The sequence below is a fragment of the Myxocyprinus asiaticus genome, chromosome 10, assembly GCF_019703515.2.
Source record: "Myxocyprinus asiaticus isolate MX2 ecotype Aquarium Trade chromosome 10, UBuf_Myxa_2, whole genome shotgun sequence".
NCBI lineage: Eukaryota > Metazoa > Chordata > Actinopteri > Cypriniformes > Catostomidae > Myxocyprinus > Myxocyprinus asiaticus.
The window spans coordinates 33,153,786-33,171,649 of NC_059353.1; the positions used below are offsets into that span (position 1 = coordinate 33,153,786).

Consider the following 17,864-nt stretch of genomic DNA (forward strand, 5'->3'; position numbering starts at 1 on the left):
ATTTTAATAGTTAATGTGGAATGCAATATGCACAGATACTATTTTCTTGAAATGAAGCTTCCAGCTGGTTCCATCATTTTGCACTTACTGTATTACAATGTTACTAATATTGTCCTTTGCAACATTTCACTGTGATTAGGCTGAAATAATTTTGTTTTCTCAATAGTACAGTAGTGGAGAACTTTTTTTATTTCAAAGAAAAGTTGAAGACAAGACAGTCAAGAGAACAAAGTATCAATTTGTTTAATATTAAAGGCATATCCACAACATACCACAAGTTTATGCCGACCTTGTCAATAAACCTTCCAGCCACGAACAGAGCTTGTTACATACTAATTTCTCACATGAAAACATCACAGAAACAGTGCAGTCTAAATCAAAAGAATGTGACTTTCTGGGACATACTGGGACACAGGTGTCCTTAATTTCCATTAATTATATAACATCATCATGACCGTTGCAAATTATGACATATGATTAAATTATAACCAGATTTATGTTGTTCCATATTATGATTCAACCTAACAACTAAATATTAGTATTATATCAAGAGAAGTGTAAAACTAAAAGGACACTCAGGAAACTGAGTATTCATATTGAAGGAGTAAGTTTTAATTTTAAAGATTAACAGGAACAGTCCAATTCCCCCCTTTTTGGGATCTTGATGGACATTGAAAAATCAGGTTCTAAATTTTACTTTAACAAATTGAAAATTAACAAACTGGATACAGTGGGAGCACTTGCAAAAATAGAACAATAAAAAAAACCCTACATTAAAATAATAACAATAGTTAAATAAAAAATTTCTGGGATAGTTTACAGGACAAATATCAAGAAATGTCCGAGACTGAATGTAAGACTTGTGTGATGTGTGATTTTTTTACCTACTCCAGCTTTTTTTGTGTGAAATTCTGAGCAAAATGTACAATAATCTGATGCTTCTGTGAATGGTATAGCAAAAACACACTGGTCAACAACATAGACTAAACTTTTATGCAGAATGTACATACTTAGACAGAACTTTGCTTGCTTTTTTCAGGCGATCCATACGCTCTGTCAGATCTTTCCTTTTACGGGCAACTTCAGAATCTTCTCTGAGCAGCTTTTCTGCATTGTTCCCTCCAATCAAAGTAAGCATTGCATTCTGAAGCTGAGAGATATACTGGTCCAGCATGTGGTACTGGACTATCAGAGGGACTTGATTAGCCAGGCGGTCAGAGGTAATCTAGTAGCAAATGTATACAAAATACATTCAAAGTCATTCTAATGTTCAAACAAAGTCAATAATTATGTCGAAGTCAATAACTGTCACAACACTTAGCCGCAAATATCATAACTACTCCTTGCACATGGAAGAGAACTAAGATTCTTTATTCGATAATACATGTAATTTTTTGTTTAAACTTTCTTTCCCTAAATAGTGTGAATAGTGGCACTTTGTTCTTCGCTCTGTTTATTTTTTCCAACATGTCAACATCTGGCTCAACCAATGGAATGGCACTGGGACAGGACTACCTGTAATAAGCTGTTTAGCAAGGAATTAACTAATTTGTTCAAACAATGAAAGAAGGGGGCAGAAGTATTATTTTGGGAAACTTGTTTGGAAATAATCCTTATTTTAGAACTTCCATTGTGTAAAGCAAGAATCAAAGAATTACACACTTCACATTCAATCAAAAAAGCGTCCTTGTTTTTAAGAATATGGAAAGATGCATTAACGATACAACTGATTACCTTGAAATAGGCGCGGAGGTGATGTGCCATCTCGAGTACATCAGCAGTGACAGTCTTTTTCGCAAATTGAAAACCTGAGATTGGTATCTGTTTTACAGCCTGTAGCTGGTGACTGTACAGATGATCTTGAGAGTAGACAATTTGCTCCATCTTAAACTGAGATTGCACTTTCTCCTGAGCTTTCCGAAACTCTTCTTCAACAAAATCTTCAATTGGATTTTTAGCAACCCTCAACAGGTGAGAGAAAGCCTTGAAATGAGAGCTAACAATACTGTTCACACAAGAGTGAACAATATCTGTAAATAAATGGAATAAGACAACAGAGGAGCCAATCAGATGAGATATACACATTACAGTGCAAATTTGTCATTGATTTTATGCATTAGAATTTATAATTTTTGTATGATGTTCTCAATCTTTTTGAGAGAAAGACATTTTTTGTACATTAGTAAGAAATCACATTTGTGTACAAACAATGGGCAACAATGAAAACCATCTTTAAACATTGCCATTTACCCGTGATATGTTTGAGAAGCTCTAAAGCAGGTTCCTCTAGCTCCATAATGTGTTTCTTGACAAAGTTCTCAAATGTTCTGTAGTTGACAAATCCAGGAAGCTCCTTTCCTCTACGAGTCCTGATGTATTCTTCAACCTCATCTTTAAGGGTTTCCTCCGCTAGAGAGAAAAGGTAGCCAATGAACATCTTGAGAATCATGAAGAATACAAAATAAATGTACATTTGAGTTTATGCATTAATTGTAAAGCTAAAGTATATTATTATAAACTCACTCTTAACTATTTTGTCATCTAGGGTGCATTTCCATCTACCAAATTCATCCCTGATTTTGGTGAAGACCCTCATGTCTGAGTTTGATATATCGTCCTCTGCATTCTTTACTCCTTCAAGGGCATCATTGAACTTGCGAATTTTCTACAGAACATAAAAATACAATCTCAGTATAATCAGGTTATGATATTAAAACCACATAAAACATTGCTGGGTTCAAACATACAGTATATAATTATTCATATTTGTACCATGATCAAAAAATAGTTCTTCTCTTGTTCACTAAGAGGAACTCCATCTCCCAGCATTTTAAGATCCTCAGAGGTCTTTTCTAATTTCATCTCAAGTTGTTTCTGCAACTGTGGCAGGGATTTCTAAAGGTAAAGAAATGAAATGTACAGTATATCCACTGTTAGTCATTTAATGCAAATGAAGACAACAGAATGCAAAAGATGACCAGAAATCCAGAATTCTGTTCACAGAAGACTAATGCAAGTTTGCTACAGCCTCCTAGGTTTATGTCATATACTCTGCCATGTTTTCCATCAGTGCTTTTATGTAATTACATATATGTCGATTGCATACGTACAGTAATGTGTTCAACCAACTCCTTTGTGAGCCTTTCTGCAAGAAAAGGTATTGTAGCTTTTTCATCCTCAAGAAGAGACCTGAAGTAAAAAGTGAATTTGAGTAGTGACAAAGAAGTTGTGAGGACAATTACAGTATATTACCACCCTATTTATTTTTACAGAGCATCTGAAATGGTTTTGCTATAACAAAATACATGTCTTGCCTGAAGTGAGCATGTTCACCAAAAAACTGTCTTTCTTTTTCCAGAGCTTTGACCAGACTAAGCTTCTCATTGATGTCTTGCTGACCCCGACACTTAACAATCATGTAGCCTTTCTTCAGTGGTATCACTTGGTTGTTCACTGTTCTGACAACAGTCTCCTCCATGCCTTTATCTACCAAATCCGGTTTAGTCAGAATACCTGTAAGTATGAAGATTTATCCAAGCTCACTTCATTGCTTTATTGTATTATTACTTCACAAAGCAAGATAACATGAACAATGTATCAGAAAATACTTATTCAGTGAGTAGCCTATTTGAAAAGGTACATTCCCAGTGTTCTGTGCCCAGTTGAGTCCACTTTGAAAGCCATTTGTAGTGCCTCGGTGGTGGCAATGTCGATGTTTGCAGGCACAACGACCAAGCTAATGGTCTCTTGTCTTTTAATGAACATTTCAATTAGATCTTTTATCTGTTACAAAAAAACAACATTACTCATGTTGAAAGGACAGACTTTCCCTGAATCAAATAGTATAAGGATTATTGTTTTAAATGACAAGAGGCCTAAAAAGGGGCCTATGATATCTGTAGCACCTTATTACTGACCTCGTTCTAGTTATTATTATAATCACCTACACCTTTTCCTTTTTGTGGCTATTTATCGTCAATACCAAACTCGGATGCTTTGCAAAGTCTTGTTTGAGCAATCAGCAAATTCTAAGCATTTCTGTTTTTGGATTGGCAGGTTGGTTGGACAAATATTTATGTTTTGACCTATTCTCTGCTACTTAGAACTTTGCATCATCCTTACAATTTCTTAAATTCTTTAAATGGAACAGAACTTTAATCTTGAGTCTGCACTTTGCAGCATTACAGGGGAAGAAAAACTGTATTGAGGATGTTACTATGCCAAAGCTTTGAGTGCAGTAATCATTCCCGTAAACAAATAGTGATACAAATATTTAAAGGGATAGTTCACCCAAAAATGAAAGTTCTCTCAGTTTTTAATCACCCTCATGCCATCCCAGATGTGTGACTTTTTTTCTTCAGCAGAACACAAATAAAGATTTTTAGAAGAATATTTTAGCTCTGTAGATCCATACGATGCAGTGAATGGTGATCAGACCTTTGTAGCTCCAAAAATCACATAAATGAAACATAAAAGTAATTCATATGACTCCAGTGGTTAAATCCATATCTTCAGAATCCATATGATAGGTGTGAGTGACAAACAGATAAACATATAAGTCCTTTTTTACTCTAAATCTCCACTTTTACTTTCAGATGTGAAAGTGAAACTAAACAGGCACCACATGTGGCTTTCAGATGTAAAATTGAAAGTGAAGATTTAGAGTAAAAAAGGACTTAAATTTTGATCGTTCTCACCCACTATCTATCATATCGCTTTAACCACTGGTGTCATATGTATTACTTTTATGTTTCCATTATGTGATTTTTGGAGCTTCAAAGGCCTGGTCAGCATTCACTTGTATTGTAAGGACCTACAAAGCTAAAATATTCTTATAAAAATCTTTGTTTGTGTTCTGCTGAAGAAAGAAAGTCATACACATCTGGGATGGCATGTGAGTGAGTAAATGATGAGAGAATTTTCATTTTGGGATGAACTAAAATACAAACACAAATTGAAAATACAGTATTTTTGTGGTTAGCAAGCAAGCTAGTCATCATTAATAAATCTGCATAGAGAGTTAATAGATCAAATTATATCTTACCTGTTTCTCAATGTCCTTTGGCTGGTTGCCAGTTGCAACCCTAGCAATACCTGGCAGGTCAATGAGAGTAAGGTCAGGAACGTCACTGGACTGGATCTCCAGAGTAATCATCTTATGACTGATTCCTTGTCCCTCTCCAGCCAATGCATTCTGAGCTACCAAACAATACAATGTCATACCATCATCCCACAGATTATAAAATGTGATTATTCCAAACAGTTGCATGACATTAGAGTTCTTAATATACTGTATATTTATACTCTTCAAGATGGATTAATACATACCATTTAAGACAGCATTCTCTATATCTGCTGGATTGTGTAGTGTCTTTTTTTGGTCCTTGAATGACAACAATCCATGCCAGGTGACATCCTTTGTAATTTTCTTCAGTTTCAGTACCAGAGGACAACGTGTCACAATCCCTGTGTATAATTTGCAAGATGGTCAGCTGCCTATCTGTAAAGACCTCTCTTCAAATGCTTTTAATTTTGCTTCCTTATAACAAATAAGAATAAAATAATTTACATACAGTACAGTATATACGTGTATTTGTAAGAGAGACGGAGGGGTAGGCAGAGAAAATTGGCAAAGGTATTTCCAGTCTGCAGAACAATCTATTTTGTACTGTATTGTGCTTGTATTGGAATTGTATTACCTGTTCCCCTGGGCAGTGCTACTCCAGACAGGGCCTCCAATACAGAACTCTTTCCTGAGCTTTGGTCACCAATGACAGCAATAGCTGGAAGGTTCAGGTCTTTTTCAACACCTAGTGACCTGAGAGAGTCCACTAGGTCAATGCAGGGACGAACCTTTTCTTCATACTGTTGGTTCAGACCACTACTCATATTTCCTCCCTTTGAAGAATCATGTGAAGACATTTGTGAACTGTGTTTCTTCTGTAAAATATAATCAAGACTTTTCAAACTTACTAGTTTATTTAATTTGTTTAATAACAATGTCCAGCACTGGATATCAAGGTATTTCCTCAACATGCACTCCTGGTCTTGTGGACTATCCGCCCTTTCACGGTCCTCAACGGCAATCACTTATTTCGAACATTCACAAGTGACTGTCAGCAAAATTTGTTCAATTTTATTAACTGATTATTTCAGTGACCCCTTCTGGAAATGTCACTAGGTGGTGACATAATGAGCATCTTATGTGCTTTGAGTGAGTCAGTGAATAATTTTGAGTCATGACCGAAATCTACTATGAGACTTTATAGTGTTTAAGCATTAAAAGAACAAAGCAGATCTATTGTCTTCCTTCAGTCTGAGCATTATTTTTATTCCAAAAAGACAACAATAATAGTCTAATAATAGTGAGTTTCAATAACATCCTTACCTTCTCCTTTTTAAAACTTGCATGGCTACAAATCTACTGACTTCAGTATAAGAATTATAAACACAAAGCAAATCTATGGTATCATTTTCCTACAGTAGCCTATTTAAACTGCTGAGCATGGCTTTTATCAGAAAAGACCACAATAATAGACAAATAATAATATTTTTGAGTTTCAATAATGTTCTTTCGACATTGTAAATCGCATTTCACATGAGTTGAGTCAAGGCGTCAACGCTCTGTTCAACGCCAGCATAAAGCGCCGCATTGCCCTCCACATGACAAGAATTGCAGAAAGCATCACAGAGGGGCAATTTGACCAGTTTGCCACGTAAAAAAGCGGGAGGTGTGCACAATAAACATTGAAAACATGTATTTTGTAAGAGAGAAAAAAGCTTGCAGTTGCTTTGATAGCAGAAAGTAATAAAAGGACTCGTTTATGTTTAGGTCTAAGCGTTTTCTTGGTGAATTTAAATTAGTTCAATAACTGGGGTCTCTGATATTTGTAAACGATAAGGTAATATTTAATTAAAAGGAATTATGAGACATTCAATGTATCTTCACAAATTTGGACAGTTTTTAAATATTTCTTGTTGCTTAGTACTCTCAAAGACATTTTTGGTGAAGCAAAAAACGTGTGTGTGAAAAACACTTTGGTGTAAAGTGATGTCACTTCATAGACTTCAATGTATTCTGCAGCGCTGACGCGAGTCATGTGAAAGAACCATAACATGTATAAATATCAGTCACTTCTGAACATTAATCTTTGCTCTTCACAATCACAAAAGTGACCAATTATGGTTTCAAAACGGCGAATTTCTCAGAAAGGTGAGGAGTTTGGATACCTGAAATTATTATTATTATTCATGCATTTATTTATTTTGTGGAATCTGATAATTTTCCACGGCACACCTGACAATCTTTCATGGCACACTAGTGTGCTGCGGCACAGTGGTTGGGAAACACCGCGTTAATCAACGCAATGTCTCGTTCCCTTTGTCTCAGTTAACTGAGGTTACGTACGTAACCCGAGATGTTTTTAAACTTTTAAGAAAAGATTTTAAATTTCATAATTATCAATAAAAAATTAAATATACTTATGGCATACTTAAACAATATACTTAAGATAGGCTAAACTTGTATATAAAGATATACATACTTAAAATATATTATATCAACGTGAAAGTCGACACCAAATTAACATTTATTCTTAAAACTAGCAAAGACTTTGTAATTCGGTGTAATCTACATTATATAAGGAATACAGAAGAAGACAGAAGGAAGCTGGTATACTCACTTCGTCGATGGCACTGCTGTGAGATGAGCCGAGAAGCCAGCGGTCGCGTTATGAACGCTTAAGTTTCGGTTTCATTTGGTGTGAAACTGGGCACAATGTATACGGCAAGTCAAGGTAGAGAGAGTCATTGCCGTTCTATGGTACACACAGTGCGAACTTTACCAGTTAGTAAAAGCAGAGATCTTCTATACTTAGCTAGAAACCTCCACGCTTTTACCATAGTAGTGAACATAGTCTCGCGTAGCCAGACCTTCAGACTGACGGCCAGTGTTGCCAACTAGTTTCAATTAAAAGTAGCTAAAACCTGCTCGGAAAGTCGTTAAATGTCGCTAGATGACGTCATATGCTAATTAGCATTTTGCATAGTGTCCGCCCTTTACATGAGTTTGCTTCGCTGTACTTACTGTACATACTGTAATACCCTATTAATTCCCTATATCTATCAATCACTCAGAGAGAAAGTTAGAAGCGACAGAAACTTTCTTATCGTTTCTTTCACACAGCACTCAGCCATAACAAACCACAATGTGCATATTTACAAAAATTCATTATTTTATTGTCTAAGTAAGTGTCTGAATTCAGAGAGTTCAGAAACATGAATGAACAACTGTCTAAAAATCTCTTGTGATTAAGTGCATGAAAAGAATAAAAATAACGGCCAAATTAAACTCTTTAAATTTAAAGGGAGCAAACAATACAGATTCGTGTTTGGTCCTTGACAACGCTGTTTGCACATGCGCAGCTCATTCACGTCTATGTCAGCTGCCGTACGGTCAACTGATTGTGCTGCTCCATCTTCTTACCTGCTCACCTCTCTCTCTCTCTCTCTCTCTCTCTCTCTCTCTGAACAGAGTAGACGCAGAGAGAGGTGTGCTTAAGTACCTCTTAGCAAAACACCTAGGAAATCAGTTGTAAACATATGCAGACTTTGTTCAGAGAACTTCAAAGCATCTAAAACTAACAAACAGATTATTTCGTGGACATGATTCTTCAGACAAAGCTGAATTTACTGTTGTGCTAGAGGAGTTTGTTGGCAAGCTTTATGACACAAGTTTGGCGATCTGCACCTCCGAATGCAGCCCTGCAAGATGTGAATTGTTTGATCGACCGTCACCTGATGTTAACACTGCGTCAACATCTGTACAGGATACTGTTAGTAGTAAAACTGTTGTTATGGTGAGTTTGTCACAGAATGTTCAGCAGACGAGGGGTGTAAAGAGACCTATGAGGACCCTAGTAAATAATATTACCAGGGGACACTACAATGCTTTGGCCAAGGATTTAATGAACATTCCTGGGCAGTCCCAGTTGGTCATTGATGTGGTCCTCAAGCAAGTTGAGAAGGAATGTCGAATTTTAACAAGCAACAAGTTCCATTCTGTAGTACAACACACTACGCCATCGCACCTCGCTAATTTTAAGTGTGAACAAGTGTTGGCTGAATGGAGGACTAAAGCACCAAAATGGATGCAGTTCCTAAAATGTGCAAGTGCAGCAACAAACTTGGCCAAGCATAACACTAAAGGAGCAAGGATTCATAAAAGAAGATCCTGGAGCAGAAAGAAGCCAGAGGTGACAATGGCTGGCCTGATACTTCTTAAAGCAAGGTCAAAATTCATGGCATCTCCTATGTACCAAAATTCAATGGTGTTGAAACATGGTGGTGCAAAGAAAAGATGCATTGACAGATTCAATAGGATTGGAGTTTGTGTGAATCACTCAGCAACCCTAAAGAAGTTCAAAGAGATTGCAGATACATGGGATGCTGGAACTCTAGAATGGAAAAAAGTAATGTGTGACAGCCCAAGCCTTGAAGACTTGTCATGGATGGATGAACCAGGTTGCAGCTCTTCTTTCCTATCTTTTCATACATACCACCGTGAAGAGAAAGAAGTGGAAGAAGTCTTCATTGACACCAGCAGTGAAAGTGAAGAGGTTTGTAAGATTTGGTCTAATATTTGTTTATATACTGTATATGAAGGACTTCTCCACCATAGGAAATTTTGTCATAATTAACTCACTATGATTTCATTCCAAAGTTGTATTACTTTAATTTCTATGTAACCCCAAAAAAGATATTTAATTTTTTTCCACCTTAAGGAATTTCATAACATTAAATTAATAGAATTCTATAACAAACGTTCACAGAAATTTCATAGTTATGTTAATTTCCTTCTTTTTTTTTTTCTTTTTTCATTAATAGGAGCTCACAGATCATGACAAGAGCTTCTAGAATAACTGAGTCAGGCTGCACAGATGGGTCATCACCAACTGCAATGGCACTGGAGTCTCAGGTGAGAGTTGGTATTTTGCATTGTATGTCTATATGCACTGAAGAGCCAAAACATGCAGCCAGTCTGGCACAAACAGTTACGCCACTGTTCCAAAAACACTGAGATCAAATTTTTCACTGGCATCATATAATCAAAACCATATTACGCAGGTTGTCGTAATGTTTTGTCTCATCTGTTTAAATCTAATTTAATGTTTCAATATAATAATAATGATGTTATGTAGGGAAGTCCATGCAATGCTCTGTTAAAAATAGATTTTTTTACTCCATTTGTACTAACACTTTTTTTGTCATTTTATATTTAGTAACTCATTTTCTCTTTAGTAACCTCTTTCTCACAGGAACACACACACAGGACACTTGTGCAGATCACAATTGATCATTTGGATCTCATATTGACACACATACAATGACCATCAGCCATCAACGTGTGGACTACCACTGGCTGCTGATGGTGGGCAACCATGAACGAGTGAGTGCTGATTACTTACCCAGAGAGAGCTCTGTGTCTATAATGGATGTACCACTCTTGGAAATTTTAACAAACTTGGAGGACAGACAGATGTTCCGCTCCGAATTTAAAGTATTGGTTGGTCGTGTAGTAGTTCAGCGTTTTGCTGCATTCAGACAGTTTTCCAACATCATGCAGTGGCACAATTTCTCATCTGTACAGTGACATCATGGCACAAAAGACAGAAATCACTCCCCTGGGACTTCTTGAGGTGGATGAGAAGGTATCTGCAGATATGGTGAAAGCAATGCAGTACATCAATCAGCGATACGTTCCTTACATGTCTGATTTAGATAATGGAAATGACATCTCAAAGCCTGTAGTACATGTAATTTTGGCTGGTGACCAACTGAACAAGCAGAATGCTGATGCTGCCATCAGAGCAAAAGCAAATGAAGACACATCATTCTAAAGATTGGAAGGCCTAGTTCCAGTTATTGCTGACTTTCATTGTTCCATGAACTTCAATGACATAATTTTTAAAAGATTCTACAATTCATGTTCACAGTGTGATTCCGGTTCTTTGTTCCACCTCAAATCAATGTGACTAAATCAGCCTTGGGGGACAACTACAGGCAATGCAACACTTTCATCCAAGATGTGTTGGATGCATCCATCATTGCCGTTGGTCTCCATCATTTCTCATTACACACAGAGGAGGACATGCCAGCATCCATGCCAACCTCTTTTCTCTCCAATGAGGAGAAGCAAGATTGGTTTGATAAACAACTCCTAAACATTGTTGACACATACATTCTCAATGAATCTCCAGAATTTCATAACATGTTGCAAGGCAATCTCCAAAATCCTCCACAGAGCCCAGTTGTACCTCAACCAATCGTGTGCCAGGTGCCAAGGTGCAACCATTCACCTTTAAAAGACAACATGATCTAACAGAACACTTCAAGAAAGACCATGGCATTTCTGTGTGTGATCACAAAGAAAAAAGTGGTGTCAGTGCTGTTGAACAGCACCAAGAAGAAGATTATGTATTCAGCTATTACAGTGCCTTCTTAAAGATGGGGCTTTTGGAGCGTGACTTCCAAGACTCTGTGAGAGAGGGGGATGGAAAAAGGACCTGCTGTCATTGGAAATTTAAAATGCTTCATTTTAAAGAGGCCCAGAGACACAAGTACAGCTTGGAGGCTCTGAAATTACAATTTGACCTTCAAGCACTGCAGAATCCACGAGTTGGCCACAGAATGATGTGGAACAGAACTGTAATTGTTACTGGGGGTGCTGGCAAGAACATGGCATTGGATCTGAATTGCGAACATTACGTTCGATACACAAAGGATGCAATCTCACATCTGGGTGCAAATGTAAATTTCCAAACCACGCAACAAATCAGCAGAACACTTCAAAGGCAGAGAAAGATAATGGACAATTATGATACAGATGTTCAGCTAACTCCAGAATCTGGGAAACACACAATGGCATCCAAGGAGGAAGACATCAATGCAATGGTCGCTGTACTGAAACAACAAGAATACTACAAAGTCACACCTGGTAGATGTTACGCTGCTTTTCCGTCATTTAATGCAAATCCGCTTCACAACCTTACATCCAAACATTTAACTGGCTGGATTTGGGAACACAAGCGAAAATGTCATCGTTCTCAGATAGTCAAAAAAAACACCATGACCTAGAACATATAGATACTGTGCAGACCAAATAAAGGTCATGTAGAACTTGGATCTGGTCACATAGAATCACTGAACTTTAATTAGATTATTATATTTAATTTTTTTGGGGTAATTCTATATTTTTTTATAATAAAGGGCAGCGAGCTGTATATGTAAATAAATGAAGAAAAAAAAACAACAGTAAAAACCTGGATATGTAAAAAGTGTTTCACAGTGTTTGTTTTTTGAATGTTGATGCTGAATGTTAATTTAAGATTATAAAAATGCATGTGAATTCCTTTTTCTTTTTTTTTTTCATGTTTACAACTAATAAATACTTCTACAATTCTGACAAATATACAAAAATGTCTCCAGCATTTCATTAATAGCAATGACAAAATTAAAAGATGTTTACACATTTTTTAACCTTTACTTTTCTATGTAAAATATTAATGTAAAGCATTGTAATGCATGATGGAAAACATTTTCTCCACTGAAAATCAAGTATTTTACAGTAAATTTATTGTTTGTACTGGGACAAACATATATGTATACAAATGGAAAAAAAAACAAAAAACTTTCCAGTAAATTAAGAGTGAATCTGCTCAAAAGGTGTTATCCTTTTTGATTAAGATAATTATAATGATTAGTTAGATGTAAATGGCTTACCAGAAATATAATGGTTCAATCTCTGTTATAATGGCAGTGTAATTAAATGAAGAATGCCAAAATACATAAGATTAAATTTGTTTTATTTTCAACATGTTGACAGTGACAACTAACATTTCACTTTCATTTTTGAAATCAAATAGTACAGAAGTACAGAAAAATATAAGAAATTAAGCTGCATCTTACACTTGACATATAACAGAAGATTAAATCACTCATCTAACGAAAATGCATCAAATGCAGAGACATTCACACTGTCATCAGCACAGTTGCTGTCAACATCTGATTCACAGTCTCCGAACACATCCATTATAGTTTCAAGAATGGTCTTGGCCTGATTAAGATTGTACACATGAACTCGGCAAGTTATGTCATCAATGCTAAACAGTGTCTCACATGACTGCAGGGTCTCACTCATGATTGTGTCTTTTGTTGAGTAGTGTTCCTGCAATGTGTGGTAAACTGAAATATTTCCACATAGTCCATGATCCACATCCCCCTCAAGCCTGTACATCAACATCTGACAGAGTGATTCTCTTTGATGATCGCTGATAGTTCTCAGTTTGTGTGCAATTGGCTTTGCAGCATGAAGTTCCAGGTCACTGGCATTACCATCACAACCGTCCTTGCACTGACACATCTTAGCACAAGGGGTTGCACAACCTCCCCATCAAACCAGTACAGCAGTTGAGTTCTTCTGCAGGAACTGTCATTACTGACATATTCACGCATTTTCTCTAAAATGCCGATTAGCTGCTTTCCATGATACAGAATGAGAGAATGGGACATAGAGCCATCTCTCCCTGCTCTCCCATATGCTTGCATGTATGTTTCAATGTCTTTTGGTGGCCCATACTGAACTACATGTTGAACATTTTTGAAATCCACTCCCATGCCCAAAGCCGACATGGCTAACACCACTCTGAGGACAGACTGAGTGTCTCTGGGAGCCTGAATTATGTGGTTTTTCACACTGTCTGATGTCATTGAATGAAACATGTCAACAATTCTGTTGGATGACACATTACTAGCACCAGGGGGGTGTACTGCTCTTTGTCCAAGGGAGGCAAGGAACACATCAAAAAACAGCATTGAACAGTCAGATATTGTTTTGCAAAATTGATAGTACGTGCAGTATGTGGACCCTCAACCGCAAGTTCATTGACAAGCCAGGCAAATGTATTTGTTGCATCAGAAGACACTTTTTTAACTGCAAGTCTGATGTTGCTCCGATTGGGGCTTCTGACAACTTCCAAGCACTTAGTCCTAAGTGCTTCATTATTTTATTTCGTGTTGTCAAAGACACTGTAGCAATTAGGGCCAGCACATGTAAGGAGATGTGCAGGAGGGATCTGAGCTCACCAACCAAACCACACCACTTTCTGAAGGGGCATCACTGCCATGGCGTTCCCCCCTGCAGCAAACACACACAAAGCATTTGTTATTATGTTTGTTGTTGTCACTACAACGTGTTTCATTACTAACATGTATTTATGCAATGTATTTGTCCTTTTATAGTTAAAAATGTTTAACAGTTCATGTAAAGCTCTCTTAAAATAATAGTGTGACTAATCACAGGACCACTGCCATTTAATTATCAAAGCTTAAGATATAGGAATTCTTTAAAATATACATAGACATAATAACTAATAAATTGTTGGTCACAGTACTATATAACACAACTTTTAATACTAATCATTTTCTAATACAGCTGTAATTGTATGCATACCCACAAATAATAAATTACAAATTTTAAAAGCAGCAAAAAATGTAAAGGCAAGATTAAGCAAGAAACATGTTTTGTGTTTTTTTTTTTTTTTTTTTTTTAAGTATTCACACAGATATTTCCACTAAAACCAAATAGCATCTGAATCAAGAATTCCTTTACTTACCATTGTACAACTGTGTGCACTTCGTCAACAGCCATACCGATAAGACACTCCCGGTAAACATCTGTTTGGAGCACATCTCTCCACTTTTGATCACCTACAAGCAATTCTGGAGACCCGAACACAAGACTGAATCAGCCAGCTGCGATGTCAGCGTCTGTTCTTTCATGCTTACCCGCATATGCGGCTGATATCCCCATCTCAGTTAGGTACTTGATCTTCCATGATCGATATGAGGGGGTACACAACTACTAAAACTGGATTAGTAGGGAATCCTTCCAAATGCTGGCAAAGGGTCGGCCAGACTTGGAAAATAATACTCTTGCCAAATTCCGTCGGCAAACAGGTTAAAATATCTCTTTTGGATTCCAATAAATGCCTCAAGCAAAACTCTTGGACGTCTTTTAAAGAGTCTATGCCGTGAACCTCGCATACTTCTGAGAATCCAGTGTTTAGCTGATCTTGATAAATGCTCATTCTCACCCATGTAAACACGACAGCTTTTCTTCTTCGATCAGACGTCTTTGCTTTGTTTCCAGACGGACCGTTAAAGAATGCGACACTCACGTCTCCCGGAAATTCTGTAGAATCCAACCAATCAGATGACGACTTCGAAAGTCCTGAAGTGTTTCCAGCTAAGTGTACCGTATGCATCAGACGTTCAGCCAACATTCCGTGGGCGTGAAGTCCGAGGCTGAGACTATAGAGAGCGTAACTAGCGTGTTACGACAGTAAATCACGGTTTGCGGATGTCATACAAATGAATGGGGAGATCCGTAAACTGGCCAATTTTCATCTGTAGTCTCTGTGTGCGTGTATACTGTAGATGTATACTGTGTATACGTGTGTTCATGTATTCATTTATTTAGTGATATCTTCACAAAATGTGCTGCTCAAAAACAATATTTTTCTTATCTAAATAAATCACACAGCACTTGCATGCAGTCCCTCCCCCACAAGCTTTGAGGAATGACGTGCGTCAGCGTGCCTCCTCCTGCCTTTTCGTTTAAATATACAGGTGCATCTCAATAAATTAGAATGTCGTGGAAAAGTGCATTTATTTCAGTAATTCAACTCAAATTGTGAAACTCGTGTATTAAATAAATTAAATGCACACAGACTGAAGTAGTTTAAGTCTTTGGTTCTTTTAATTGTGATGATTTTGGCTCACATTTAACTAAAACCCACCAATTCACTATCTCAAAAAATTAGAATATTTTGACATGCCAATCAGCTAATCAACTCAAAACACCTGCAAAGGTTTACTGAGCCTTCGAAATGGTCTCTCAGTTTGGTTCACTAGGCTACAAAATCATGGGGAAGACTGCTGATCTGACAGTTGTCCAGAAGACAATCATTGACACACTTCACAAGGAGGGTAAGCCACAAACATTCAGTGCCAAAGAAGCTGGCTGTTCACAGAGTGCTGTATCCAAGCATGTTAACAGAAAGTTGAGTGGAAGGAAAAAGTGTTGAAGAAAAAGATGCACAACCAACCGAGAGAACCGCAGCCTTATGATTGTCCAGCAAAATCGATTCAAGAATTTGGGTGAACTTCACAAGGAATGGACTGAGGCTGGGGTCAAGGCATCAAGAGCCACCACACACAGACGTGTCAAGGAATTTGGCTACAGTTGTCGTATTCCTCTTGTTAAGCCACTCCTGAACCACAGACAACGTCAGAGGCGTCTTACCTGGGCTAAGGAGAAGAAGAACTGGACTGTTGCCCAGTGTTCCAAAGTCCTCTTTTCAGATGAGAGCAAGTTTTGTATTTCATTTGGAAACCAAGGTCCTAGAGTCTGGAGGAAGGGTGGAGAAGCTCATAGCCCAAGTTGCTTGAAGTCCAGTATTAAGTTTCCACAGTCTGTGATGATTTGGGGTGCAATGTCATCTGCTGGTGTTGGTCCATTGTGTTTTTTGAAAACCAAAGTCACTGCACCCATTTACCAAGAAATTGTAGAGCACTTCATGCTTCCTTCTGCTGACCAGCTTTTTAAAGATGCTGATTTCATTTTCCAGCAGGATTTGGCACCTGCCCACACTGCCAAAAGCACCAAAAGTTGGTTAAATGACCATGGTGTTGGTGTGCTTGACTGGCCAGCAAACTCACCAGACTTGAACCCCATAGAGAATCTATGGGGTATTGTCAAGAGGAAAATGAGAAACAAGAGACCAAAAAAGGCAGATGAGCTGAAGGCCACTGTCAAAGAAACCTGGGCTTCCATACCACCTCAGCAGTGCCACAAACTGATCACCTCCATGCCACGCCGAATTGAGGCAGTAATTAAAGCAAAAGGAGCCCCTACCATGTATTGAGTACATATACAGTAAATGAACATACTTTCCAGAAAGCCAACAATTCACTAAAAATGTTTTTTTAATTGGTCTTATGATGTATTCTAATTTTTTGAGATAGTGAATTGGTGGGTTTTTGTTAAATGTGAGCCAAAATCATCACAATTAAAAGAACCAAAGACTTAAACTTCTTCAGTCTGTGTGCATTGAATTTATTTAATACACGAGTTTCACAATTTGAGTTGAATTACTGAAATAAATGCACTTTTCCACGACATTCTAATTTATTGAGATGCACCTGTAAACACTCACCACCTTAACACCATCATCTCCTGTGTGTCAAGGAATATAAACTCTTTTATCAAGTTAAGCTATATAGCCGGCATTTAACCCAGTTTTACACCTGTTTTCGTATAATTGGAGATTTTGGAATTCAGGGAAGTTAAAGCCAAGATTTAATGAACTTTAACGAAAGTTAGCCAGCCTAGATTTAACAAACACCTGACGTAATCTAGTAATCGAAAGATTAAAAATGATAACAATTGCAGTTAGCTAGAAAATTGTCCTATAAAAGGTGGGGGTTACAAATAAAAATCACATTTGACTCTCTTTAGCAGTATCAGATGATGTTTATTTATTTATCTAACACTAAACCTTTTCTCCCTAAAGGAGAATAACGGCCGAGGCAGTGACGGGATCAGATAGAGAGACAGCCAGTTTACTTGAAATGTCCAAATTCACATTTTCTTGCTTCCTTGGAACTCAAAGATTTTAAGCAACTCTTTTCCATTAATTTTAACTATATTGTGTCAAGGTCCAAAAAAGACAATAAAGCACCACAAAACTAATCAACTTTTGTCACAATTGTCTTCACAACGCACAGAGAAAAACTCATAAGAA

General features: G+C 37.2%; 1 protein-coding gene and 1 long non-coding RNA gene across 2 annotated transcripts; both read right to left on the reverse strand.

Annotated features, from left to right (window-relative positions):
- Positions 1 to 227: 227 nt before the first annotated feature.
- Positions 228 to 8,006, reverse strand: LOC127447480 (interferon-induced GTP-binding protein Mx-like). The gene is made up of 12 exons (XM_051709383.1): positions 7,683 to 8,006; positions 5,700 to 5,940; positions 5,329 to 5,466; positions 5,045 to 5,199; positions 3,644 to 3,783; positions 3,315 to 3,512; positions 3,111 to 3,189; positions 2,773 to 2,895; positions 2,524 to 2,665; positions 2,251 to 2,409; positions 1,735 to 2,030; positions 228 to 1,225 (listed from the first exon to the last, which is right to left on the reverse strand). The coding sequence occupies exons 2-12, from the start codon at positions 5,920 to 5,922 to the stop codon at positions 992 to 994; spliced, it is 1,887 nt and encodes a 628-aa protein (XP_051565343.1). The 5' UTR covers positions 5,923 to 5,940; positions 7,683 to 8,006; the 3' UTR covers positions 228 to 991.
- Positions 8,007 to 12,845: 4,839 nt separating this feature from the next.
- LOC127447495 (uncharacterized) lies at positions 12,846 to 15,198 on the reverse strand. Its single transcript, XR_007898388.1, has 2 exons — positions 14,673 to 15,198; positions 12,846 to 14,194 (listed from the first exon to the last, which is right to left on the reverse strand). It is a non-coding gene; the product is annotated as an uncharacterized LOC127447495 (long non-coding RNA).
- Between the last annotated feature and the right edge of the window lie 2,666 nt (positions 15,199 to 17,864).